The 26745-nt window shown below is 37.4% G+C and overlaps 1 protein-coding gene across 3 annotated transcripts in view; it reads left to right on the forward strand.

Moving 5' to 3' along the window:
- PUM2 (pumilio RNA binding family member 2) overlaps positions 1–26745 on the forward strand; it is a 108402-nt gene that overhangs the window by 32835 nt on the left and 48822 nt on the right. For all 3 annotated transcript variants that reach the window (XM_065402160.1, XM_065402162.1, XM_065402161.1), the window contains exons 2-9: positions 2584–2652; positions 11617–11722; positions 12087–12274; positions 13023–13195; positions 15697–15967; positions 16294–16387; positions 23163–23288; positions 25244–25380. In XM_065402160.1, coding sequence (XP_065258232.1) covers positions 2602–2652; positions 11617–11722; positions 12087–12274; positions 13023–13195; positions 15697–15967; positions 16294–16387; positions 23163–23288; positions 25244–25380 — 1146 coding nt within the window. In that variant the 5' untranslated portion in view covers positions 2584–2601. The remainder of the gene's footprint in view (positions 1–2583; positions 2653–11616; positions 11723–12086; positions 12275–13022; positions 13196–15696; positions 15968–16293; positions 16388–23162; positions 23289–25243; positions 25381–26745) is intronic.

The raw sequence follows: 26745 nt of genomic DNA on the forward strand, positions 1-26745 counted from the left end.
ACAAGTAATAAGCAATGCTAGTCAGAACTTCTTGACTGCTTATGTGATTCCAGCCAATATATTTTCCTTTTGGTTCTGTAGATTTCCTTAATAAATTCTTGAATTCAGTGAAGAAGTAGGAAAATTTTGGTAGGCAATACCCAAGGAAATCCAGTATAATAGAGATTAGAGAATGCAGATCTTTTAAAACATCAGTGTTACCTGCAATGCTGTGGCAGTGTTTTGTGTACTACTGTTTCTGATGAAGGCATGTGTCCTGAAGGAGACACAAATGAAGGCTCCACTCTTCTGGTAACAGTACAGTCTTGGAATAGCATTACTAACAGTAACAGTAATAATCTTTCAAATTTCATGCTTATGAGAATGGAACATGGGCAAAATAAAGTTCAGAGCAATGTATAGGATTGATCTACAACTATAGAGACCTCCAGCTCCTCAGTTTTGTTTGTTAAAGCATTTGTTAAGTGTAACCTATGTATTTAGTTACATTGTTACCCTTTCGCTCTTTTTGTAGGTCTCTGTGGGACTATAATTGAGGTATTTTTAATGTTGAAAACTGGGTAGGCATGGCAATGTACATTTAATCTTTTGCAGCAAAATAAAAAATACAATAAAATGTTAATGACTTATAAATGTGGCTAATTGTTAGACAGTGACTTACACAACATTTGTGTTGAATGAATGTAGATTAACAAGAATTTACTACAAATTGTTTGAAAAGTGCTAATTGAACAAAACCATGTTCCTGGAGATGAAATTGTGTATATATCAAGTTTTTTTTCTTTCAATATTAAATTGCAAAGTAATAGTGAAGTGGCTCACAGTATTATCTATCTACCTATCTATCTATCTATCCATTGTTTCCTATGAATATCTGTGCAGGTAAATTCAGTCATTGGAAATTTAGATTATCCAAATTCAGAAGCGTCTTCCAAAACTGAAATTTTGCAATTTCATTCTTTCCCCAAAAATCTTTTTCCACACACAAGGATTTTTCATCGCTTCCCTGAGCTTTTCAAATACAAGTTTATCTTTATTTAAATAGGTTACTAATCTGCTGTTGATTTTGCTCCAGCCTAAAATTTGTTCTTAGACATTTTTATAGGAGCATAATGTTCTGTCTTGTCTGTCTTCAGTTTCATTGATACAATCAGTGTAAAAATCAACCTAATTGACTTAAATTCCCAATTTTCTAGTATTGAGAAAAGAAAGTTTGTGTTTAGGTTGCTCTTTCAATAATTCAGCTCAAAAGTAAATATTCTGCTAGTGCTGGTTGAATACATTGAGTGCTCACTGGGGATGGAAATAATGAATTAAAATAACCAAAATCATATTCTTCATGAAGAAGTGTTCTTTTACGACTTTCAGTTAAGCATTTGCTTCAGAAAAATTAACTATGTACTCATATGCTGACTTCAAAGATTTAATAGTTTGTAGTTTAATATGCTCAGTAATGACATCTTGAGAGGACTGAGTTTTAGCAATGGAAATTGCCAAGAAATCAACACTGCTGCTTAAATTCAAAATGCTAAATTTGCTACAAAAAACTTGCTGTTGGGGAATTTATAAAACTGAAAGTTTATCCAGTCTATCAACAGAAAGATAACAACATTTGCACGTGCAATTTTGAACATGTTCAGTTTTTTTCATGTTTTCAAGTTTATGAATGACCAGAAACCCTGATGTGTGAAAGAAAACAGCATTTGCATACCTTGTTAGATAAACATCTGTTTATACAAATGCAATGTTTGTGTAGTGTCAATTACTGTGTATGGGAAAATGCACATCCACAGCATTCTGGGAGCAACTGATTCCTTGGGATCCAACAGAGAACAACAAAAGCAAGGAAATTTGCATCTTCATTTTCCTCCATAATTTTAGGGATAATTGTGTTTCTAAAACATTTCATTGCTGTGCCCTCTCATATTTTAGTGTTTCAAACAACCCAATTGTAGTTTTACTTGTTCTCGTGCCCCTTCTTTTTCTAAGTTTTCCCTAGTTTTGAAAGTTCCTTTGAAGGCCATTCCTCAGAGGTAGAAAATATACGAAGTGTTTGTTGGGGGTGAGGTTAGTGTCTCTGATGGGAATAGGATAGACAGTAGTGATAGCCACTTGTGTGTGCACTCATGAGATTTTTCCATACCTTTTGTCTTCCCTCAAGTGTACTCAGTAACTTTGTGTGCAACAAATCATTTATTTTCCAAATTAATATGTATAAACCAATCATTAATTTCACTTATCCTTGTGTGTGTTTGCAGATAGAAAATTGCTCATTGTTTTTGTGGTAGTTGATGTGTACTGTAATATGCTACATTTATAGTTTTTAAAATATTTGTCCTTAACACAATAATGCAAAACAAATTTTAACATGAAGCATTAAAGAACTGGTTGCAGTCTTTAAGTAGACTCATTTACCAAATCTGAAAGGTGTATGATTATAGATTGAATAGCAAATTTTAGAAATGGAACTTTAGAAACCATTTTTTAAAAAACAGTAAAATCATATGGGGAATATATAACTGTATTTAAGATATAGTTCACTATCTAATGGTTGCTAATTGTCATTAATATTTTTTTCTTCAGGTTCGATCTGTGGATGAGATGAATCATGAGTTTCAAGCTCTTGCACTAGAATCTCGGGGAATGGGAGAGGTAAATATTTGTAGGTGATTAGAAAATCCTGTTGGAGGACTGGAAATTCTAATAAAATTTAGCTTGTTTAGATTCTTAGCTTGGTTAGTGACGTTTTTTGATCTGTGACAACCCAATTTTTCAGGCATCTAAAGACCATATTTACAGTATCTAAGGTGGTGTCTAAGTTAACTCCAGTATCTAAGAACTATGATAAATGGAGCTATCATGTTAACATATTGGGCTTGTTAGCTGATAAGCTTGGGGAAGAAGAGCAGGCAATATAAAGATTGTGAAAAATTCTCTGCTGTTGCTTTCTAAGAAGTTATTTCCACTAACCCAAGCCTGGGGTGTTGGGGCTTTTGCAGGATTCCTGTACCCAAAGAAAAATAACAGTTATAAACTGGCTGGAAATTAGGGCAATTTATTATACCCTTAGTGGCATGGCTTCTTCAGTGGACAATTTTAGTGCTGATAGACCAGTGCATGTGCCATGGCCTAGGAAGGAGGAACAAAAGCTTCCTTCCAGAATGAGAGGTGTAATTTGAAATACTCTGCTGGTTAAAAATAGCCTTTTCCTTCACTCAAACTATATTAACACCCACAGAGTGAGAGACTTTAAAAACACTATTATAAAGTCTCTTAGGAAATTCAGAGAAATGCATACTGAAAGCTAGACTTATTACTCTACTTGCTGAGGATCTGACAGTTCTGCAGCTAATAAAGAGTCCATGTACATCACATTAATGAAGGGCTACCTTGTCTCTTTGCTGACGTGGTGGAGGTGAAATCTGAAAAAAGATGTTGATATGCAGGGTAGCTTTAGGAGGTTATAGGAATCGGGTGTAAAGATCAAATCAAAAGTGATTGGCTCATTTAGACAATACAGTGATAAATATGGGTTATTCAAATGGCACACAGGCTACTTGAGAAAATATTCCTTGTTTTTTGTGCACTGTATCAAACATATCGTTAGGCTTGCTATTCTCTGTCTCATTAAGATTTATTCCATTTTAAAAAGATTGAATTTATTTTGAATCGTGTTTTCAAGTTTTTCCAGTTAAGTCTCCAAAAGTGATTGCAGCTTCAAACTCTGATATCATAGAGGCAACTGTGAGATATTTTGCAAGTATGCCCCATCTATACTGTGTTGCTTGTTATGCCAGTTCACTTGAAGACAATGCAAGGAAGTATGGTTTGGCTATTGTCCATTTGGAATATATTGAGAAAACTGAGTCAAGGCAGATGTAGCCTGGGCCAAGAGGCATTCTTAAGGAAATCAAGATAAACAAAATTGTGGATACATTTATTTTATTATGGACCTAATAACCGGTGTTTTATGTAAACAGAATGTAAACTGATGCAATGATGTTTCCTACATCTGCAGACACCAACTCTATCAACCACAATACATGTGATATCAATGCTTTGATTATACAGCTAAAAAAGTACAATATGGTTTTGTACGAACTGACATATGCTAGATTACTTTACACAAGTATTGAGTGAAAAGAAAAAGAAGATAGCTCTTTGTAAACAGTTACTTTTAAAATTAAACTGAAATATCAAATCCACAACAAATGATTGTTTTACATGCATGATGCACTAACTTTTAATTACTTACCTATCTGTCTTTCAGAAAATTAGAGAAATGCCTTTTGACAATCAAAACAAACAATATTTCAACTTAATATGTTAGAGATCATTTTTGGGCTCTGATCTTTCTAAGAAAAGTATTATTTCTCAATGAGAAAACAAATTTGAAGTTTTAGCTGGTGAGCCTTTTGTTTTTTCCCAGACTGACCTATAGTCTCTAAGCACCTTACAAACCCTAATGAAATAATCCTCTCAACCACGTGAGGTAGGGTACATTCTAGGTACTTAATCCTAACTTATATCAAATGTTCCAAAGGGGCTTCTACCATTTCTTCAGGAGCCTATTCCACATTTCTTGCTTTCAGGAAGTTTGCTGTATTTTCCATAGATTTCCCTTTTCTTAATTCTTTTACCCAAGTTACACATGTTAGTACACCCTAGTTTTGTGGTGTGCTTTTGTTGTTTATTCCCTGAACTCCAGTTTGTTTTCTTGGCACCAGACTGAACACAGTATTCTAGGTGTGGTCTCATCAGAGCTGTATCAAGAACAGATTATCTCTTATGATGTGATTCTTCTGAATGTGGGAACTAAAAAACTGTGTCCGTTTTTTATGCCAGTTGTTACTGAATACCTTGGTATAATTTGTTTACTGTTTAACCAATGAACACATCGGGAAAAGTCAGAGACTAAGAGCTTGTCTACACTTGAAACACTACAGCAGCATGGCTCAGCACTGCTGTAGCACTTCAGTGTAAATGCAACCTATGCTGCTGGGAAGGGTTCTCTCATTGGCATAGGTAATCCACCTCCCTGAGATGTGGTAGCTAGTTCGACAGAAGAATTCTTCTGTCAACCTAGCGCCGTGTACACTGGGGGTTAGGTCGGCTTAATTACACTGCTCGGATGTTGATTTTTCACACTCCTGAGCAACACAGGTGGGTCAGCCAAACTTTTTAGTGAAGACCAGGCCTAACTCTTTTGCACTTTTTGTAAAGTGTAGTATTGTAATGCTCCTAGAACACGTGAATAGCAGTAGCGTAGCTAGGGTGGGAGCGAGGCAGTGGCCGCTCCCCCACTGAGCACAAGTGGCGCCTTGTCAATTTCTTGGCACCTTTTTAATTTTTACTCACCCGGGGTAGCGATCAAAAAAAGGCAACACACACTGTGGTGCTTTTACTCACCCGGCAGCGCTCCGGATCTTCTGCGGCGTGACCTTCACTCACTCCGTGGGTCTTCGGCAGCATTTCCGGCGGCAGGTCCTTCAGTGCTGCCGAAGACACCTGGAGCGAGTGAAGGGCCCGCCGCCGAAGACCCGGAGTGCCGCTGGATGAGTAAAAGTGCCGCCAGGTGAGTAAAAGCGCCGCAGCGGGTGGTGCCTTTTTTTTTGATCTCTCCCCCTGTTCCCTCCACCTGGCTACGCCACTGGTACTTTTTTTAAAAAGTCCAGATAGGTTTTTATTCCCAGTGAAGACATTGTTCCTGTTATGTTCTCTTGTTCTCACGTATGCGTTTTTCTGAATTGAATTTCATTTCCTGATCATATTCCTATTTATTTTTCTGTCTCTGCAGGGGTTCAGCACTTCCCATTTTAGTATCTGCAGGTTTCATTGGTGGGCTGTTAATTCTATCCTTGGGCTCATTAATGATCCCAAGTCTACATCAGAATTTTCCAAGCTAGTGTTGCCATTTGGTCATTTATCATGACCATTTGTTGGCAGTCCTTCAGCTAGCTTTCAGTCTGTAAGGGTGGTTATATCTAAACCAATTTTAATTAATTGTATGAGTAAGACCGAATAAGGTGTTTAGCTAAATATTTAGTTCCCTTGATCCACTTCCATACTATAATGCAGTAGTGGTTTACTTTGGAAGAAAACAAGATGAAAAGAAAAGTTTTCTACATAAAGAGATTCATTGTATTGCAGAGGTCTTCCTCTGTTGGTCACCTGAAAACTGATTACCCTTTTTAGCTGTGCCTCCAGTCTTATTCTTTGCCGTTTTACCTCTGACTCTTCCTCTTTGTCTTTCTTCCACTTTCCAACCACAGCTCCTGCTTATTAATTTCACAGGCTTTTCCCCCGGTTTGGTTGTCTCCCAGTAGTCATTCTCTTGTGACCCACCTTAGGATCACAACCTCTAGGTTAGAAAGCAGTGCTATATAGTAATTGCCAGACCCAAAAAGAAAAAGAAAAAGGTTGAAAATACACATCAGTATCTTAAGGATTAAGGAAAAAAAATCCTTGCAAGAAAGGCCATACAGGAAGCCCGTGGTAAGCAAGGAAAAGAATGTTGTCAGACTGCTACTGGAACATTGTGTCAAGTTCTGGTGTCAGTATTTTAAAAAAGATGTTGGAAAAATTGGAGAAGGTTCAGAGAAGAGATACAAGAATAGATAGTCTGGAAAACGCTCCTTAAAATGAAACTAAAGAAGTCTGTTCAGCTTATCAGAGAGCAGGTTGAAAAGCTGTTTAATCATATGCCATAAGTAACTACACGGGGGGAAGATGTGTTACTAGAGAGCTCCATTAATCTAGCAGACAGACATAGCAATGTCCAATGGCTGGAAGCTGATGTTGGCAAAGTTCAAACTGGACATTTTTAACATTGAGGGTGACTAACCACTGGAACAGTTTACCCAGGGATATGGTTAATTTTGCATCACTTGGAGTCTTTTAATGACATTTAAATGTCTTTCTGAAATATATGCTTGTGTTCAACCACAAGTTATTGGGTTAGATGCAGGAATCACTAAATGAAAGGCCTGTTTTGCCTTTGCTTCTCTGTTACGCAGCAGAATAAATGACATGCCTGTCATAGAGGTGCAGACTGCTCTTTCAGGTACCACATAAGAAATAACAGATGGGAATTTGTTTGGGCTGTTCATGCCCTTAGCTAATCACTAGCTAAATAACCACATTTTAATTATGATGAACAACACGATGTATGCTTAGCTATCAGCAATCAGGAAGAACCAGGTCAGTCCCCCTCCTTAGGGAAGATTAAACCCTTATAACTTGGGCAGGGAAAAATCCTACCTATGTACTTCCATTCTCTGTGGGCAAACTCAATTGTGTTGTTAAATTGTCACAACATAAATCCAGCAAAACGTAGCTTCTACCTGTTGGCACTGTCCCAGACAAATGTGGACAACCAAAGGTAGATCTGTTTGCATCCTAAAATCAGTTGTAAAACACCTTGCTTCTCACAAGGAGCAGCAGCCATGGACCTGCTATCCTAACCATTCCTGAAATACCTCTTTAATTCCTTTCCTGCATCCTCTCTCGTGGGCAGGACTCTGCAAAAGATGAAGTTTAGTCCTCTTCTGGTTCTTGAGCAAAGTAAGCTGTCCTGGGATAAGAGGGAAAGTCCTCTCATGGATCAGTAACTGGTTAAAAGATAGGAAACAAAAGGTAGGGATAAATGGTCAGTTTTCAGAATGTAGAGAGGTAAATAGTGGTGTCCCTCAGGGGTCTGTACTGGGACCAGTACTATTCAACATGTTCATAAATGATCGGGAAAAGGGGATAAACAGTGAGGTGGCAAAGGTTTGTATCATCTGCAAATTACTCAAGATAGTTAAGTCCAAAACAGACTGCAAAAGGTTACAAAAGGATCTCACAAAACTGGGTAACTGGGCAACAAAATGTATTTATCAGCATTGAATTTCATCTGCCAAAGTAATGCACATTGAAAAACATAATCCCAACTATACATATAAAACGATGGGGTCTAAATTAGCTGTTGCCACTCAAGAAAGAGAACTTGGAGTCATTGTGGATAGTTCTCTGAAAACATCCACTCAATGTGCTGCTAACACAACATTGGGTATTATTAGGAAAGGGATAGATAACAAGACAGAAAATATCATATTGCCGCTATATAAATCCATGGTATGCCCACATCTTGAATACTGCATGCAGATCTGGTTGCCCCATCTCAAAAAAGATACATTGGAATTGGGAAAGGTACAGAAAAGGGCAACAAAAATGATTAGGGGTATAGAACAACTTCCGTATGAGGAGAGATTAATAAGGCTGGGACTTTTCAGCTTGGAAAACAGACGACTATGGGGTATATGATAGAGGTCTACAAAATCATGACTGGTGTGGAGAAAGTAAATAAACAAAATCATGACTGGTGTGGAGAAAGTAAATAAGGAAGTGCTATTTACTCCTTCTCATAACATGAGAATTAGGGGTCACCAAATGAAATTAATAGGCAGCAGGTTTAAAACAACAAAAGGAAGTACTACTTCAAACAACACCTGGTCAACATGTGGAATCTTTGCCGGAGGATGTTGTGAAGGCAAAGATTAGACAGGGTTAAAAAAAAACTAGATAAGTTCATGGAGGATAGGTCCATCAATAGCTGTTAGCCAGGATGGGCAGGGATGCAAAATCATGCTCTGAAGTGTCCCTAGCCTCTGTTTTCCAGAAGCTGGGAATGGGTGACATGGTATGGATCACTTGATTACCTGTTCTGTTCATTCCCTCTGAAGAACCTGTCATTGTCATTGGTCATTGTCGGAAGACAGGATACTGGGTTAGATGGACCATTGATCTGACCCAGTATGGCCGTTCTTATGTTCTGGCTGCTCTTCTCGATGAGACACTCTACCAATAGACAGTACTCCTGTGTTTTGCAAAAATCCTGCACACTGTTTCAGGGATAAATAAACGTTGTTCCAATCTTTCCTCACTTGGACTTTCTACCATCCCTGTCTGACCTTCAGCTGGATAATGGAAGTTATATAAAAATGTCCTCATTTGAGAGGACACAAAATAAACATGCTAGAAGTGCATGTCAATTTGATGACCTGATCAGATTCTGATTTAATCTGCTCCATTCTTCCCATCAGTTTTTTGCTTTTGGTAGCTGTAATCTCTGCCAGAAAAATCTCTGAACTGAATGATCGTATTTCCACTTTCTATTGGAAGTGCCACTTTTTCTATAAACACACTTTTTTTTATAGTTTTAATAAAATGGCTTTATTTCCCTTCTGCCCTATCCTGGGACATTCAAAAGGAAAACAGTGGTGCCTTTACAGACATAGATATGGAGTTTAAAGCTAGATGGGAGCATTAGTTAGTAAGCCATTAAATTTCACTCAGTTACCTAGTATTGAGGAATCCTGCATGGTCCTCAAGATGTACTTCTCCATCCTCTGAGATCTAAATACTTCAGATCTTTGCAAACTTATAGAAGACATAGTGCTTTGTCCCACATGAAAATCTATTATGTGGACACCTGGTGATTACTTTTTAAAATAAATATAGAAACAGACACTTAAGCATCTTCCATTGCAGTCTTTGACATGAAGACACTGCATACCAAAATATTATCATGAACACAGACCCTCCTGAACACAGCTAAAAGTATGTGCTCTGTCTTTCTAGTTATTTTCCTCCCTTCATTTATGACTTTTTTAAATCCCACTGTAAGAACCAGGGATTTCAATATGAAGAATGGGGAAATGGCCTTCAAATTTAATTTAACTATTCACCCACTGATTCTATCCACCAACTTTGTTCCTGGCTAGTAGGTTTCTGAGACATTTGAAGCCTCATTAATCCTTTAGTTACTAGAGGGGAGAAGCAACTGTCTTGACTTCAGCTTTCTGACCGCTAAAGAAGTGGGATCTCAACTACTCTCATTGCCTCATGGTCTCTTCTTGTTGCCCTACCAAATTCATGGCTGTGAAAAATGTGTCCCAGACCATGAAATCTGGTCTTTTGTGTACTTTTACCCTATACTTCAAAAATAGCCTATACTACAGGATAAAAGTATACAAAAATACAGCGTTTCTCAAACTGGAGGTCCTGACCCAAAAGGGGGTCGCAAAGCTATTGTAGGGGGTCATGGTATTGCCACCTGTACTTCTGTGCTGCTGCTGGCAGCAGCACTGCATTCAGAGCTAGGGACCTGGTCAGCAGCTGCTGCTCTCCAGCCCCCAGCTCTGAAGGCAGCGCAGAAGTAAGGGTGGCAATACTGTGACCCCCCCCCACAATAGCCTTGAAACCCCCTTCTGGGTCAGGACCCCAGTTTGAGTCTTAAGGATTTTACATGTTTATATTTTGCCATTTTTAAATACAAATTCATGTTTTGTTACACCACCATGAAATTTAAGGTTTAAATATCTGAAACAGTGAAATTCAAGATTTTTAAAATGCTATGACCATGAAATTTATGAAAATGGACCGTGAATTTGGTAGGGCCCTACCCATATGGAATTAACTTTGGTCAGTTTCGCTAGTGCAGTTTATGTTCCTTATCCCAACTAGCAGCAGAGAGGATAGCAGCAGCTGCATAGGCACTATCTGCAGACTAGGCGAAATAGTGTTACATCAGATTATATTTGTCATATTTTTTTCCACTTCCAGAAGGCCTAGAAACTTGTTTTAAATGGATCATTAAATTCTGCAGAATTGGATTAATAGTCTCCATTCAAATGTTTTCCTACTTTCCACTAACAAATAGATTTTTAAAAATAAATGCTGGGTTACAATTTTTCAGTGTGCACAAAAATTACAATCCAATGAAAACTGTATTCTTAATGTGTTTGAGAGGACTTAGATGCACACCACAGTGGCAGAGTTGGTACACCTAGTTATAGTGCCACTGATGTTTATAGTTATAAAGCAAGATAGAAAAAATGATGATGTAAAAAGACTGGTGACATAGGAATGTTTTTGATGAAGTTAAATGCAGTGCCTGCTTTCTGAAATGGCTTGGTTTTTTCTGCCTTAGAAGTAGTAACTTGAGCAAACCCTATCGCTGAGGGGAATGACTGAGATTTGGAACCTTTAATCTGTAGGTCACTGGGTCAAACATGGCAGGATTTGTAGTAAGGTAGAGGTAGCTGAACTGCCGTCATGCGGATAGTAGTTATCTGAAGTTTGTGGACTTGGTCCATTTCCAAGTTAACACAACCACATCATGAAAACTACCTCTGGATTTGGTATTCTTGTTAGTTGTCTAGGCTGAAAGGCCAAGATTTTGAATCATGATGGAAACTGGAGTGTTTTCTCACCTTTAGAGATGCAACGTACTAGGTGAGGGTTGAAGAACATCAGCACATTTGCATGGGAAAGCTTCCATAGTTACTGTTCATTCTGTGTGTGTTCTGGGTAACTAGTACCTGAGTCTTAAGTTGTCAGTTGGGCTCCTTTCATGAGGAATTAGACACTATTTTTCACTCTTTAAATGTTGTTTAAATGTAATTTGTTTCCTTTTGTACATTTAACATCTATAGAATGTCTAAATTAAATATCTAGAATTTTTTTGTTTCATTGATGGAGCATATCCCCCTTAGTTAATATTTTTGGCTATTTATAAGAACTATTGGTTAATTTTTGGCTATTTTAAATGAAGTAACTTCCCCTCTTAAATAGCTGTTACCTGCCAAAAAGTTTTGGGAACCTGATGATTCAGCAAAAGATGGACAAAAAGGGATATTCCTTGGTGATGAGTGGAGAGAGACTGCATGGGGAACTCCTCGTAAGTGATTGCAATACACATTTAAAGATCATTCCTGTTAATTGTTATCTGAAAGTAATAGTTTTATAAAACCCTAGATATGAATTAAATTTTAAATTGTTTTCCCTCATGTTAATTCTGAGAAATCTATACTGAACAAATGATAGTGGTATGCCAGTAACACTTAACATCTCAAAACTGGGATACAAGATTTTTTTTAAAATAAATCTATTCAGTTATAACTTTTAAAAATAAAACTGGTTTTGTATTTAATTGTCATGTTCTGGTCTTGCTTAATATGTTCCCCTTTATGAAATGTTATCAGCTTTGCAAGTTATACTGTAAAGGACAAATTAGTAATTTTTTATTTATTTTTTTTAAACAGACCATTCTATGTCCCAGCCTATTATGGTACAGAGAAAGCCTGGACAGGGTTTTCATGGAAACAGTGAAGTAAATGCTGTATTGTCTCCTCGATCAGAAAGTGGTGGCCTTGGAGTGAGCATGGTAGAATATGTGTTAAGTTCCTCTCCAGCAGATAAATTGGATTCCCGGTTTAGGAAAGGAGCTTTTGTAAGTAATCTAATGCTTTAAGCTTGCATAGTTACTTACAGCAGTGCTATGAATTCTTGTACATAGTTATGTTTTTTTACTGCATTTTTCCATTTCTCTTCTATCCTTCCCTCCTTCTCTTCAATTGAGGAATGTGTAGTTCTTACCCACTACTTTTCCTTAGTTGGAAGGTCCTAACATGAAGGGGTTAGGGAGAAGCATTTGGGGAGTTGTTGGCCTTGAATAAGTATCTCAGGAAAATTATTGCATTTATTTACCAATCACCTTCAAATCCAGTCAGAAAAATAGGTACTGTACAAATCACTGGTGAGCTGTAAAAGCTCTTAATAACTATAAAGCAAAATACAAAATGGCCTTTGGGCTAGAGCATCATATTATTTGTGTTCTTAAAAACACTTCTTTGATTTTTATTTATTTATTTATTTATTTATTTATTTATTTATTTATTTATTTTAAAAAACCGTATATAGTGATCTAATTTGTGGTGTTACTGCTTTCCCAGCACCGCTATAGTTAAGGTTGAGTTAACTTTTCCATTATAAATCCTGACAATGCCCTTTTATGTTTTAGCAATTACTAATTGCATGTGGTTGAAACTTCATAAACAAGTTACCTACCAAATGCAATTTCATTTAGATCAAAATGTTTGTATTTTTTACATGCACTATAGTGTAGAATTAGGTCATCTTATGGTGCTCCTTTTGTGTTCTGTTAAATATTCAGAATCAAACAGATTCTTTTTCCTCAGGGCACTAGAGATGCTGAAACAGATGGACCTGAGAAAGGAGATCAGAAAGGAAAGGCTTCTCCATTTGAGGAGGACAAAAACAGAGATCTTAAACAAGGAGATGATGAGGATGTTACTAAAATAAATGGCAGAGGTTTGCCAAATGGAATGGATGCCGATTGCAAAGATTTTAAGTAAGCTTTTAACTGTTTCTCAAGAAGACAAACATATCTCTTTAGGGATACTTGCAGTTCTTGTTTATGTGTCAAATTCAAACATTTATTCAGCTGTAGATTGATTCTTTTATCTCACATCCTCCCCCTCCTGCTGTGCCACGTTACTTACAATTTCATTAGCCCATGTGTCATTTTTCATGAGAGAGAAAAGTTCATCTTAAATAAATAAACCTAGTACTTCTTCTTCAAAATAAATTACTACCCGCAAAAGGCAGTGTGTAACACATGTTAAAGGGGGCTTTAAGATTTTATCCTATTTAATAAATCATGAACTAAATTACTTTCTGTAACTTTTTTCCTTCTTAAACTTCATAACTTTCACATCTGGCTCATGTGTTATGGAGTTAATCCTGCAGAATTTTAATGTAACCTCTAATTTTGCTATAAAGCAGTGCATCCTCCCTCTGCATAACCTGTTGGAACCCCAATTCAGTTTCCACACACAATTTGACCAACATGATATGATTCAGCTCCCTTCTCAGCCAGTCGGCACCATTCTGAATGCTAATGAGAGTGACATTTATTCTGTTTTTTGTTTGTTTTAAAAGGAGAGGGTCCAAGTTTGGGAGTTTGAATGTTGATCCCACTCATAACAGCCCAATCAGCCATCACAAGCAGCCACCCTATTTTATCTAATCTTTAATTAAACCTTTGGTACTTTACAATTACCAGATTAATCACCTTGGTATCTAAATACCTATCTAATGAATCCTTGATAATTGACATTATCATTGACAAACAGAAAACTACTGTTCAGACTGCTGCTTATAAGTCCATCTTAATATGGATGGGAGAATGGGGAGGTACAAAACATGAGTTAAAGATCATAATCTTTAATTCTTAATATTCTTACTTTTCTTGGTCTAAAATTGAACCTATATATTTAAATATTTATTTGATTTTACTTTTATTTTTTACATTTTGGAAGGTAAGGAAATGCATATTTACCCTACGGATAAGAATGAATCCTCCAGACCCATTTCTGGTCTTTTGGATAAATACATGATTGCCCATATTAAAAACAAACAAAATAACAAACAAACATGTTAATTATGCCAAAAGAGAAATCCTCAACATATTGTGTATCTGAAAAGCTACAGTCACTCCTTTGGAATGCATGCTACAGTATCAAAAATAAAACATTTTTCATTCATTTTAATAAATTGTCTACTGCACATGCAGAGTAGATTAATTTTAATCTATTTTTCTTTAAATATCAAAAGCAATGACAATATTAAAAACAAAATGGTTTCCAAATTCTTTTTTTTTAGAAATGTTTTTTTTTTATTTGCATAAGTGCAGAAAAGCATCCAAACCCAGTAAACCTCTCAAGAAATAATAGAGACGGCTGTCTAAGTAAGTGGCCAATTTGAAGCAGAGTTATGAATCCCTGCAAATAGAGGTTTATAATTGAACTATTGACACAACTTTAACTATAGCAACACAACAGCACCACTGTAAGGAGCAAACCTAACTAAAAATATTTTTTAAAATGTTTGTCCTATTTGTCCTGTATCTCTTGACATTTATATTAAAATAGTATTTTGAATTAACTTGTGGTATGGGTTTTCTTCCTATATAGTTCTTATTTATAAGTGAAATGGATATTGAAATAACCAATGCATGAAACTTTAGTTTCTTTGGTTCCTAGCTTGTGCCTCAGGCAAAGAAAAGGCAGTACTAAATGGTTTTTAATGCTTAATCTAGGTTTGGAGCCAGGCTGGGTTACTAGCTGACAAAAGTTCCCTGCCATAGTGTTGCTTTTTGTCACCATCAAAGCACTAGAGTGGCTATATGTGCTCTGGAATGAATCAATTTGTTAAAAGTTGACAGGTTTATGGTGTTTTCTTTCCCCCAACAAAAGACTGACTTCTGATTTTTGATACTGGAAAGTTCAGAGTTATGTCTGCAGATTTGCTGGAGGCACCCATGCCTTCATTTCAGTGAGAAAGATTTAAATCTTTGAGTGCTTCAGAGATGAGAGAAGTAGGACTGACATAACACTTCCCATTTGGGAAGTGGAGTGTGATACCTTACCAACCTTTGACAGCACACTAGGGTGCTTTTAGTGTACAGTAACATGGTCCACATGGCCAGGTAGTACGCTACATGCCAACATGCTGTAGATTTACACCCCAGCTTGCTGGGCACTGACTCGCCATCTAGACAAGCCCTTACAGGTGATCGGCAGTTCACGTCATTTCATTCATAAGAGTCTGGAAGTATTTTTCAGTAGGCTTTATAACACAAGTAAACGGATAAAGCTAAAGGTGTGCTTTTTGCTAGGTCACCATTATATGCCTGTTAAACTGCTTACAGTAAATCTTCTTTCTCTTAGTTATATTTGTAAACTTTTTCATGTTTAAAGATTCTCCTTCAGCAGATTGTAATATGCTTTGTCCATTATTGATTTATTTATCACGGCTGTAAGAGGCTATCTTTTAATTTCCTCTATGCAGTCGTACTCCTGGAAGCCGACAAGCCTCCCCAACAGAAGTAGCTGAGCGCCTGGGTTCTAACCCTAACTCCACAGAAGGATTAGGCCCACTTCCCAATCCTGCAACCCACAAACCTCTGGTAGAAGACTTTTCAAACCCAGAAACTCAGAATCTGGATGCCATGGAACAAGTTGGTCTTGATTCTTTACAGTTTGACTATCCTGGCAATCAGGTACAAATGGACTCCTCAGGAGCTACTGTAGGACTTTTTGACTACAGTTCTCAGCAGCAGGTTAGTGCTGTTCTTATAGAACTGATGGGAATGCGGTTAAAATATTCTGTGGTTTGAAGATGTTGCAATTAGTTTATTTGTTCTTGATAATTAACGATTTAAGCATAACATTCTTGATGTATTTCATCTCATTAAACTCCTATACTCGAGAGAGTGTAGGATGAGAACAAATAAATGTACTTAAATTTCCATGTAATATATGTTGTGCACAATTTTCCAACCTATTTCAGAAGAGTCTTGGTCTATAGTATTTTATATGTAAATTCTAAACTTGAAGCATATCTCATATCTTCAAATTGAAAACGTAAGTGTTTGCTATTTCATAGCTTTTCCAGAGGACTAATGCGCTAACGGTCCAGCAGTTAACAGCCGCTCAGCAGCAACAGTACGCATTGGCTGCAGCTCAGCAGCCACACATAGGTGAGATTTTTATAATGCATAAATACTTTAGAGGTCAGTGACACAACGCTGACAATATATTGTTTTGCTACACTGCTCTGTTTACTAAATGTCAAAGCTAATTCAAGTTTGCTGGTTTATGGTGTTCTGACTAGTTAATAAATAGTAGATAGTATATGGACTGGAAAGAGAAATATTAGTGATCATTTTGAAGAGATGCTGTATCAGATTGTTCCTACTCTATAGAACAGTTTTTCAAATTGCATTTTCAGTTTTTTGTTTCCTCCACCTAAATATTTGTCACTACAGTTGTGTTCAAATGATTGAAAATTAGTTTTGCTTATGGATGAGACTAAAAATGGGAAATACACTTATATATGGTACTTTATGGCATTAAAATACTTGTTCATCAGACTGTTCGTTTATAAGCTGACACCCCCCCCCCCCCCCCCAAGATGGTTAGGTAAAAATAGCAAAAACTGTATGACCCTTTCATAAGCCGACCCTATATTTCAGGGGTTGGCAAACTTTGGCTCCCGGCCGTTAGGGTAAGCAGCTGACGCGTTGGGATGTTTTGTTTACCTGGAGTGTCTGCAGGCACGGAGCCCCTCAGCTCCCTGTGGCCGCGGTTCGCCGTTCCCAGCCAATGGGAGCTGCGGGAAGGGCCACTTCCCTCAGCTCCCATTGGCTGGAAACGGCGAACTACAGGCACAGGGAGCTGAGGGGCTGCGTGCCTGCAGACACTCCAGGTAAACAAAATGACAATGTATTAGATATTCAATTCAATGATTCCATAGAGTTTAAAATAATCAAATTTTCGTGTAGACCCATTTATAAGCCTGCCCCCACTCTTTGATGCGTCACTCTTTTACCAACAATATTCGGCTTATGAACACGTATATATGGTAAGTGTAAGTGAAGCAACTCATTCATTTGTAAAATGGGATAATACTTAATATACCTCCCAGAGGTGTTGAGGTTAAATTAATATTTGTAATAGCCCATTTAGATCCTCCAGTAAAAGGCACTATAGAAGTGCAAAATAGCTTTTATTGTGTTGATTAACTTAATTCCTTCATAAATAGCTGCTTATCCTAGAGGTGCCCTAGCAATTGACTAGTTAAAGTAGTGTTGAATTTTGTATTTAAAGCAGGGCTAAAATCCCTTTGTTTGACTTCAGTGTTTGAATTTAGTCTACATATTTCTTATGAATCCTGAGGTTTTTTGACTCTTATCTGAGTTGCTGCAAAGTCCAAACTTTACACACCAACACTTCAGTAAAGTCTTAAGGAAAAGATAAGCTTGTTTTTTTAATTTTTACAGCTTAGCAGAAGTTATTCACTGAGTCCTGTTTTGTGAGGAGCTCTGTGCTAAGCATCCCCTGGTTCAATGAAACAGCAGTGCCTTGGAGAGCCCTTGGTGCATTGATATCTTAGCAAGAATACGTTCTACTCCCTTGATGCTACTGCCTGAATGTTCTCAGGAGTCAAGGTAGCAGCAGCAGTAACTACAGGAAAGCTGAGTTATCTTTGTGGAGGCATCAGGACACAAATGGGCTCCTCAAGGGCTACTGCTTCAGTGAGCTGAGACAACCCAACAAGGGAGCCCCTCAAGTTGAGATACTTTGGTGAAGGAGCAGTGGACTCCAACTCCTGGACTCACCTCACTTTCATCCTCCTTCGCCACCTTGCTCCTGGGGTCTGGGCATCTATATGCAGTGGACATGAGTGAGTGGAACTGTTGGGGAACAGGGGGAAACAAATGGGAAGTGCAGGCCCAGCTGAGACCTGTCCATGTCCATCCATGCTGTGGTGGTTCACCCAGGCTGTAATTCCAGTTGAGGGGCTCTCCTCTAATCTGTTAATTAGTGCAGGACCCTGAGCATCTTCAGCTGCAAGTCTTCCAGTCTCTTTTCTCTCAGTATAGCTATTTGTATTATCACAGCACCTAGGAGCCCCAGTCATGCATGGAGCTTAGATGCTAGAAAGATTAGTGCTACATAAATGTTGACAGTGCATAGGTGAGTAAAATTGAGTTGGCAGTTGTGAAAGGCAGACCAGCAACGTGAGGCTGTCAGGCAGTTAGAGTGGTATTAAGAACGGCCATACTGCGTCAGACCAATGGTCCATCTAGCCTAATATACTGTCTTCAGATATTGCCTAGCTCAGGTGCTTCAGAGGGAATGAACAGAACAGATCAGTTATCGAGTGATCGATCCCCGTTATCCAACCCTAGCTTCTGGCAGTTAGAAGTTTAGGGACCGCTGGAGCATGGGGTTGCATCCCTCACCTCCGGGGCTAATACCCATCGATAGACCTAGTCTACATTAACTTACTTGTTTTTTTAACCCAGTTATACTTTTGGCCTTCACAACATCCACTGGTAATGACTTCCAAAAGTCAACTGTGCATTGTGTGAAGAAGTACTTCCTTATGTTTGTTTTAAACCTGCTGCCCATTAATCATTGGGTGACCCCTGGTTCTTGTGTTATGTGAAGGGGTAAATAACACTTCCCTATTCACTTTCTCCATACCATTCATGATTTTATAGACCTCTGTCATATCTCCCCTTCGTTGTCTCTTTTCCAAGCTGAATAGTCCCAGTCTTAATCTCTTCTCGTAGGGAATCTGTTCTATACCCCTGATCATTTTTGTTGCCCTCTCTGTATGTTTTCTAATAGGGCTGTCAAGCAATTAAAATAATTAATTGTGATCAATCACGCTGTTAAACAATAATAGAATACCATTTATTTTAAATATTTTTGGATGTTTACTACATTTTCAAATATATTAATTTCAGTTACAACACAGAATACAAAGTGTACAGTGCTCACTTTATATTTATTTTTGATACAAATATTTGCACTGTAAAAAACAAAAATATTTTTCAATTCACCTAATACACCTTAAAATGTGCTGGGTCATCATCATCATCCGAGACTGCTATAACATAAGAACATAAGAATGGCCATACTGGGTCAGACCAAAGGTCCATCTAGCCCAGTATCCTGTCTACCGACAGTGGCCAATGTCAGGTGCCCCAGAGGAAGTGAACCTGACAGGTAATGATCAAGTGATCTCTCTCCTGCCATCCATCTCCACCCTCTGACAATAGAGGCTAGGGACACCATTCCTTACCCATCCTGGCTAATAGCCATGAATGGACTTAACCTCCATGAATTTATCCAGTTCTCTTTTAAACCCTGTTATACTCCTAGCCTTCACAACCTCCTCAGGCCAGGAGTTCCATAAGTTGACGGTGCGCTGTGTGAAGAACTTCCTTTTTGTTTTAAACCTGCTGCCTATTAATTTCATTTGGTGGCCCCTAGTTCTTATGGGAACAAGTAAATAACTTTTCCTTATTTACTTTCTCCACATCACTCATGATTTTATATACCTCTATCATATCCCCCCTTAGTGTCCTCTTTTCCAAGCTGAAAAGTCCTAGCTTCTTTAATCTCTCCTCATATGGGACCTGTTCCAAACCCCTAATCATTTTAGTTGCCCTTCTCTGAACCTTTTCTAATGCCAGTATATCTTTTTTGAGATGAGGAGACCACATCTGTGCGCAGTATTCAAGATGTGGGCGTACCATGGATTTATATAAGGACAATAAGATATTCTTTGTCTCATTCTTTGTCCCCTTTTTAATGGTTCCTAAAATCCTGTTTGCTCTTTTGACCGCCGCTGTACACTGCATGAACGTCTTCAGAGAACTATCACGATGAGTCCAAGAATTTTTTCCTGATTAGTTGTAGCTAAATTAGCCCCCATCATGTTGTATGTATAGTTGGGGTTATTTTTTCCAATGTGCATTACTTTACATTTATCCACATTAAATTTTATGCATTATAATGAATTTCATGAATTATAATAACATGAAATATATGCAGAATGCGGGTAAAACAGAGCAGGGGACATACAATTCTCCCCCCCCCCCCCCCAGGAGTGCAGTCACAAATTTAATTGATGCATTATTTTTTTTAACGAGCATCGACAGCATGGAAGTATGTCCTCTAGAATGGTGGCCGAAGTATGAAGGGGCATATGAATGTTTAGTGTATCTGGCACGTAAATACCTTGCAATGCTGGCTACAACAGTGCTATGCGAACGCCTGTTCTCACTTTCAGGTGACAGTGTAAATAAGGAGCAGGCAGCAGTAGCTCGCATAAATGTAAACAAACTTGTTTGTCTTAGCGATTGGCAGAATAACAAGTAGGACTGAGTGGACTTGTAGTCTCTAAAGTTTTACACTGTTTTGTTTTTGAGGGCAGTTATGTAACTAAAAAAAAAAAATCTGCATTTGTAAGTTACACTTTCTGGGTAAAGAGATTGCACTTCAGTACTTGTATGAGGTGAATTGAAAAATATTATTTCTTTTGTTTATCATTTTTACAGTACATATATTTGTAATAAAAAATAATCTAAAGTGAGCACTGTGCACTTTGTATTCTGTGTTGTAATTTAAATCAATTGAAAATGTAGAAAAACATCCAAAAGTATCTAATAAATGTCAATTGGTATTCTATTAAGTGCGATTAATCACGATTAATTTTTTTGAGTTAATTGCGTGAGTTAACTGCGATTAATTGACAGCCCTAAATCCTAATATATCTTTTTTGAGATTGGACAACCAGAACTGCATGCAGTATTCAAGATGTGGGCATACCATAGATTTATATAGAAAATACCATAATACCACTGTCTTATTATCTATCCTTTTCCTAATGATTCCTAATATTCTGTTTTTTGACTACCATTGCAAAATGAGCAGATGAGTACACCATGTCTCCAAGATGTTTCTTGAGTGGTAGCAGCTAACTTAGAGCCCATCATTTTGTACGTACAGCTGGGATTATGTCTTCCAATGTGCATTACTGTGCTTTTATCAACATTGAATTTCATGTACTATTTTCTTGCCCACTCACCCGCTTTTGTGAGATCTTTGTAACTCTTTGCAGTCACCTTTGGACTTAACTATCTTGAGTAATACTGAATTGTCTGCAAACTTTGCCATCTCACTTTTCTCCCCTTTTTCCAGATCATTTATGAATATGTTGAACAGAACTGGTCCTAATACAGATCCTTTTGGGACCCCGCTATTTACCTTTCTCCACTGTGAAAACTAACCATTTATTCCTACACTTTGTTTCCTATATTTTAACCAGTTACTGATCCATGAGAGGACCTTCCCTCTTATCCCATGACTGCTTACTGTGTTTAAGAGCCTTTAGTAAGGGACTGGGTCAACATTGTCCATATGTTTGTTGACTCCTTCAAAGAATTCTAATAGATTGGTGAGGCATGATTTCCCTTTACAAAAGCCTTTCTCAACAAAATGTGTTCATCTATGTATCTGATAATTCTGTTCTTTACTATAGTTTCAGCCAATTTGCCTGGTACTGAAGTTAGGCTTACCATCCTGTAATGCCAGGATCGCCTCTGGAGACATTTTAAAAAATCAGGATCATATTAGCTATCCTCCAGTCATCTGATACAGAGGTTGATTTAAATGATAGGTTAGATACCACAGTTAGTAGTTCTGCAGTTTCATGTCTGAGTTCCTTTGAAACTGTTGGATGAATATCATCTGGTCCTGGTGACTTATTACTGATAAATTAATCAGTTTGTTCCAAAATCTCTTCTATTAACACCTCAGTCTGGGAGACAAGGTGGGTGAGGTAAAATCTCTTAATTGGGCCAAGTTCTGTTGGTGAGAGAGACGAGCTTTCTAGCCGCACAGTGCGCTTCTTCAGGTCTGCTTTCAAAAGACGAGTCAGGGAGCTTAAATTCGTTATTCAAAAATCATGGTGTCTAGCAGAGTAATAAATTTAAGCTCCCAGACTCGTCTTTTGAAAGCAGACCTGAAGAAGAGCTCTGTGTGGCTGGAAAGCTTCTCTCTCACCAGCAGAAGTTGGCCCAATAAAAGATATTACCTCACCCGCCTTTGTCTCTCTAATGTTTTGGGACTGACACAGTCACGTGTATATTGCATACCTCATTCTGGGACAGTTCCTCAGATTTATCGCCTAAAAAGAATAGCTCGCATGTGGGAATCTCTCTCTCATCTTCTGCAGTGAAGACCGATGCAAAGAATTCATTTAGCTTCTCTGCAATGGTCTTGTCTTCTTTGAGTGCTCCTTTAGCATTTCCATCATCAGTGGCCCCACTGATTGTTTGGCAGGCTTCCAGCTTCTGATGTACTTACAAAAACTAACAGCAACATTTTTTTTCCTTTTGCTAGTTGCACTTCAAAATCTTTTTTGGCCTGCCTAATTGGGGCACCCCTGCGCTCCCTCTCCACCCAACATTTAGTCGGCTATATAATACAAGTCATGGACAGGTCATGGGCCGTGAATTTTTGTTTACTGCTCATGACCTGTCCACGACTTTTACTAAATATACCAGTGACTAAAACGTAGCCTTAATTATCATTGTTCCACCAGATTTCTCTGATGCTTATTATATCAATAGCCTCATTTAATAGCAGGCACTCAAGTTCACCATCTTAGTATTTAGACTTCTTGTATTTGCATATAAGCACTTATAAAATTTGTCAATATTTAGTGGTCTGCCGTCATGTGACATAACTGAATGGGGTTAGGGCGGAGATTTTGTGGTTAGAAAAAATGAAAGTAATGATTTCTCTGCTACTTTGTATTCACTTCAAAACATCAAGAAGAGTACACGCAGTACTTGTTTTAATACAGGTATAACTTGTGATCACATTGATTAAATGTGCAGTAATGTCTGTTGGATCTATTTGCTACAATTAAATCTTTGTTTGTTAATATAGCAGGGGTATTCTCAGCAGGCTTGGCTCCAGCTGCTTTTGTGCCAAACCCGTACATTATCAGTGCTGCTCCTCCAGGTACTGACCCATACACTGCAGCAGGGTTAGCTGCAGCAGCAACACTAGCAGGTAACACATTTTTTTCTCAATTTTTATTATAACTTACTGATTTTCTTTGAGAAAATGATTGGATTTGTAGATAAATCAGTATTTGTAGTTCTGAAGATTTTTTCTATGAATAATTAAGAGGGCATAATCCACTTAATAAGCTGCCCTTCTTTCTGAATATTTTGTACTCTCAATTGTTGCAAATAATATCAAAGATTGCTCTGTCTAGAAGTTTTTTTATTAATATTTTATCTGAAAATGATAGAAAAAGATTAAGTATTGTTATTCCTTTTTTTTAAATGGAAAAACTGAGATCCTAGAGCTGTTAAGTGTATTTCCAAGATGACTCAACAGGTCATTGATGGAACTGAGATTAGAAAATCATGTTTTTTGAGTCTCTATCTAGTACCTTATGCAGTAGACAGTGTGTTCCCTGTTTGCATGGGTCTTTCACACAGCAACAGGAAGTGGAAAAAATACCTTTTAAATAGGAAGGTATGATATAAAACCACAAATATTGCAGAGTACACAAGGCAAATGTAGTATTTGGAACTGCTTCTGGCATTTTGGAAAGTGATTTAGATTTTAAGTTTGTTGTCTCCCAGTAATGGAGGTGGAAAGGAATGTAAAATATGCACACAATACATGAGAACTGGGGCATTTGATGAGCAAAGTGACTAGAAATGATGGTTAGAACCTTTCACTGCTAGGTTTTTTTATATCGCAAGTAGACTGGAAATGTTGGGCTTAGAAAACTAAACCAGTATCTCAGCCCAGTTTGAAGGATGTGATCTAGCATGTGTGAGTGTCAAAGGAAAATCGCATGGCTGTATTTGCAGAAGAGAAAAGGGATACAGAATGAGGAAGTGGAGAATGAGGAGTGTTGAAGAAAAAAGGCCAAGAAAGTTGCTGTGGGAAGCTCTTTGGTTTAGGCAGGATAGGCTGGGTTTATCCTGTGGAATCTGACGTGATTTGTTAATGTGTGATAAAACTGACTGAGCATACTTGTACATGTAAGCTTCGACTACTGAATGTTATGTAAGTGTTTCTAACTTTACAAGAGTCTACTAGAAGGGTATTTATTGTTAGGGTGTGAATCCTCTTGTGTCCCAGTCCCAGAAGTTGTTTGACCACATACATGTATCTGTTTGGATTGTAGTGATCTTCATTTACATTTACAACAGAACTCCTACTTAACAAACTAATTGGGGACTGAGGAGTTCATAAAATGGAATGTTTCCTTTTGATCTGTTCAACACCGATAGACCAGGAACATGGGCACTTTATTTTTGGTGGTAGTAGCTTCAATTTGCAAAGTGATTCATCCAACTTTCACAAGCTTTATCAAAAATTCCTTCCAGAGGAAACAACCAAATTTGACCTCAAAATTAGTAATTTTTCTCAATCTCATTCCTGCAGAGTAGGGTGATGCTTTGTAGTAAGGTTTCAATTATAAATGGTTTATAACCAATTAATAGATGTTAAAAGCATGTTATAGATGCTGTAGATGGCCATGGTAGTTCACCTGTTTGAGTTCATTCTAGAACAATTGATTAACCATTTATTAAAATATCTGTTAATCATTTCTTAACCTTTTATAAATTATTTTTAGAAGTAACTTGAATATAAAGTGTGTCCAGAAAGTAATTACTGCTATCCCTCATCAAGAGTTGGGTGTAAGCTACCTTCTGGTAAAGCAGTTGAACAACTTTGAATTGTTATGAGAGTTATCAGTTATATGCTTAAAACTTAGACTCAGGGTTGACTCTCTAACCAAACGGCTGCATTCAAAGAACAGAAACCGTGATTTGATATTTTTCATATACCCGGTAGTTGCTGTTTTTCTAAGGATATCAGCCTTTTTTGTGTTCTTCTGTTATCTGAAAATCCCAATCAAGGTTTATAGGAGCTACTGCAATATGAATAATAATAATTTTGATGAACAAAAGTAAACTGAAAAGAATGTGTTTTGTTAGGTCCGGCAGTGGTCCCTCCTCAGTATTATGGAGTTCCATGGGGGGTATATCCCGCCAATTTATTTCAGCAGCAAGCTACAGCTGCAAACACCACAGCAAATCAACAGGCAGCATCACAAGCACAAGGACAACAACAGGTAGAGTACAATCTTCATGCAGAGGAACTGTATTTTTTAAAAACAATAAAATTTGTATAAGGTTTTCCACTTCAAAATGTCAGTTTTAAAAGAAAATTCAGCTGGAATTGTAAACAAAAATTGCATGTTATTCTTCAGACTTTCTCTTGTGCTTTTCAACAGTCTGTACACCAAAAGTTTTGGTTAGTATTTGACTAGTTTTCATTTCTTAAATTCATTAATATTACCAATTATATCAAAATCTTTTTAGTTTTACCTGCAGCATAATTAATCTTTATTTTTGTTCTTATCTGACTACTGTTGCAATCCTAATTAAAAAGAATATATTAAAAATTGCTTCTTTCGTCTGGGTTGCTATAACTTAATTGAAGGTGGGTTGTAATGCTCAGGCCTAATCTACACTAAAAATTTAGGTCGACCCAGCTATGTGTCTAAGGGGTGTGAAAAATCCACACCCTGAGTGGCGTAATTAAACCAACCTAACCCCAGTGTAGACAGTGCTAGGTCAAAGGTACTGCCTGTAAGGGAGGTGGATTACTACCCTGACAGGAAAAACGCTCCTGTCAGCGTAGGTAGGATCTGCGCTGAAGCAGTACAGTGGCATAGCAGCTGTGTTGCTGTAGTATTTGAAGTGTAGACAACAAGCCCTTTGTAACTAGTGCTGCATGAATAATCTCACAAACATTCATATAAAGTTTAAAATGATTTTAAACAGTCAACAGCAAGAGAAAAAATGAGGATAAAGACTGCCACATCCTCTTGAAGTTCTTTCTTACAGTGCTGCAGCAGGGTGCAGTGGTGCTGTAGTAGCTCTAGTAGTTTTCCACCTATTGAAAAATACTACATTGTTGGGGGGTTTCCTCTCTAGTTTTAAAAAATAATCAGTAGTTTTTCCATGTGCGTTGCTCTAAAGCAGGAAGATAATGTGCTATGACATTGTGTCCTGCCATGGGTTATTTTTTCTTTGACAAATCAAGAAGAAACTATAGTAACTAAAATATATCACTGAAATTAATCTCACCATTTTATTTATTGAAATGGTATTTTTACTACTTTAATTCCATTAATCTTTAACTCTAGATTGCTTCATTTTTATAAGATTCATTTTTATAATATTTTTTTAAAATCCCATTCATGGTGTAAGGGCATTTGTGATGAAATGCTTGAAGCCATTACAAAAATGTTTCGTAAAGACAAAAATAAATCTTATGTAGGATATATATCTGATAATAAAAAGTATCTTTTCCTCAAAACAACAAAACATTCAATGCCATCATTAACCAATATATAATTTACTAGGAATTTCTTTTATTGAATTTCCATTCTCTCAAATTCCAAAATCGCATCCTCACCTTAGAAGCCTAT

This window comes from Emys orbicularis, chromosome 3 (genome assembly GCF_028017835.1).
Source record: "Emys orbicularis isolate rEmyOrb1 chromosome 3, rEmyOrb1.hap1, whole genome shotgun sequence".
NCBI classification, from domain to species: domain Eukaryota; kingdom Metazoa; phylum Chordata; order Testudines; family Emydidae; genus Emys; species Emys orbicularis.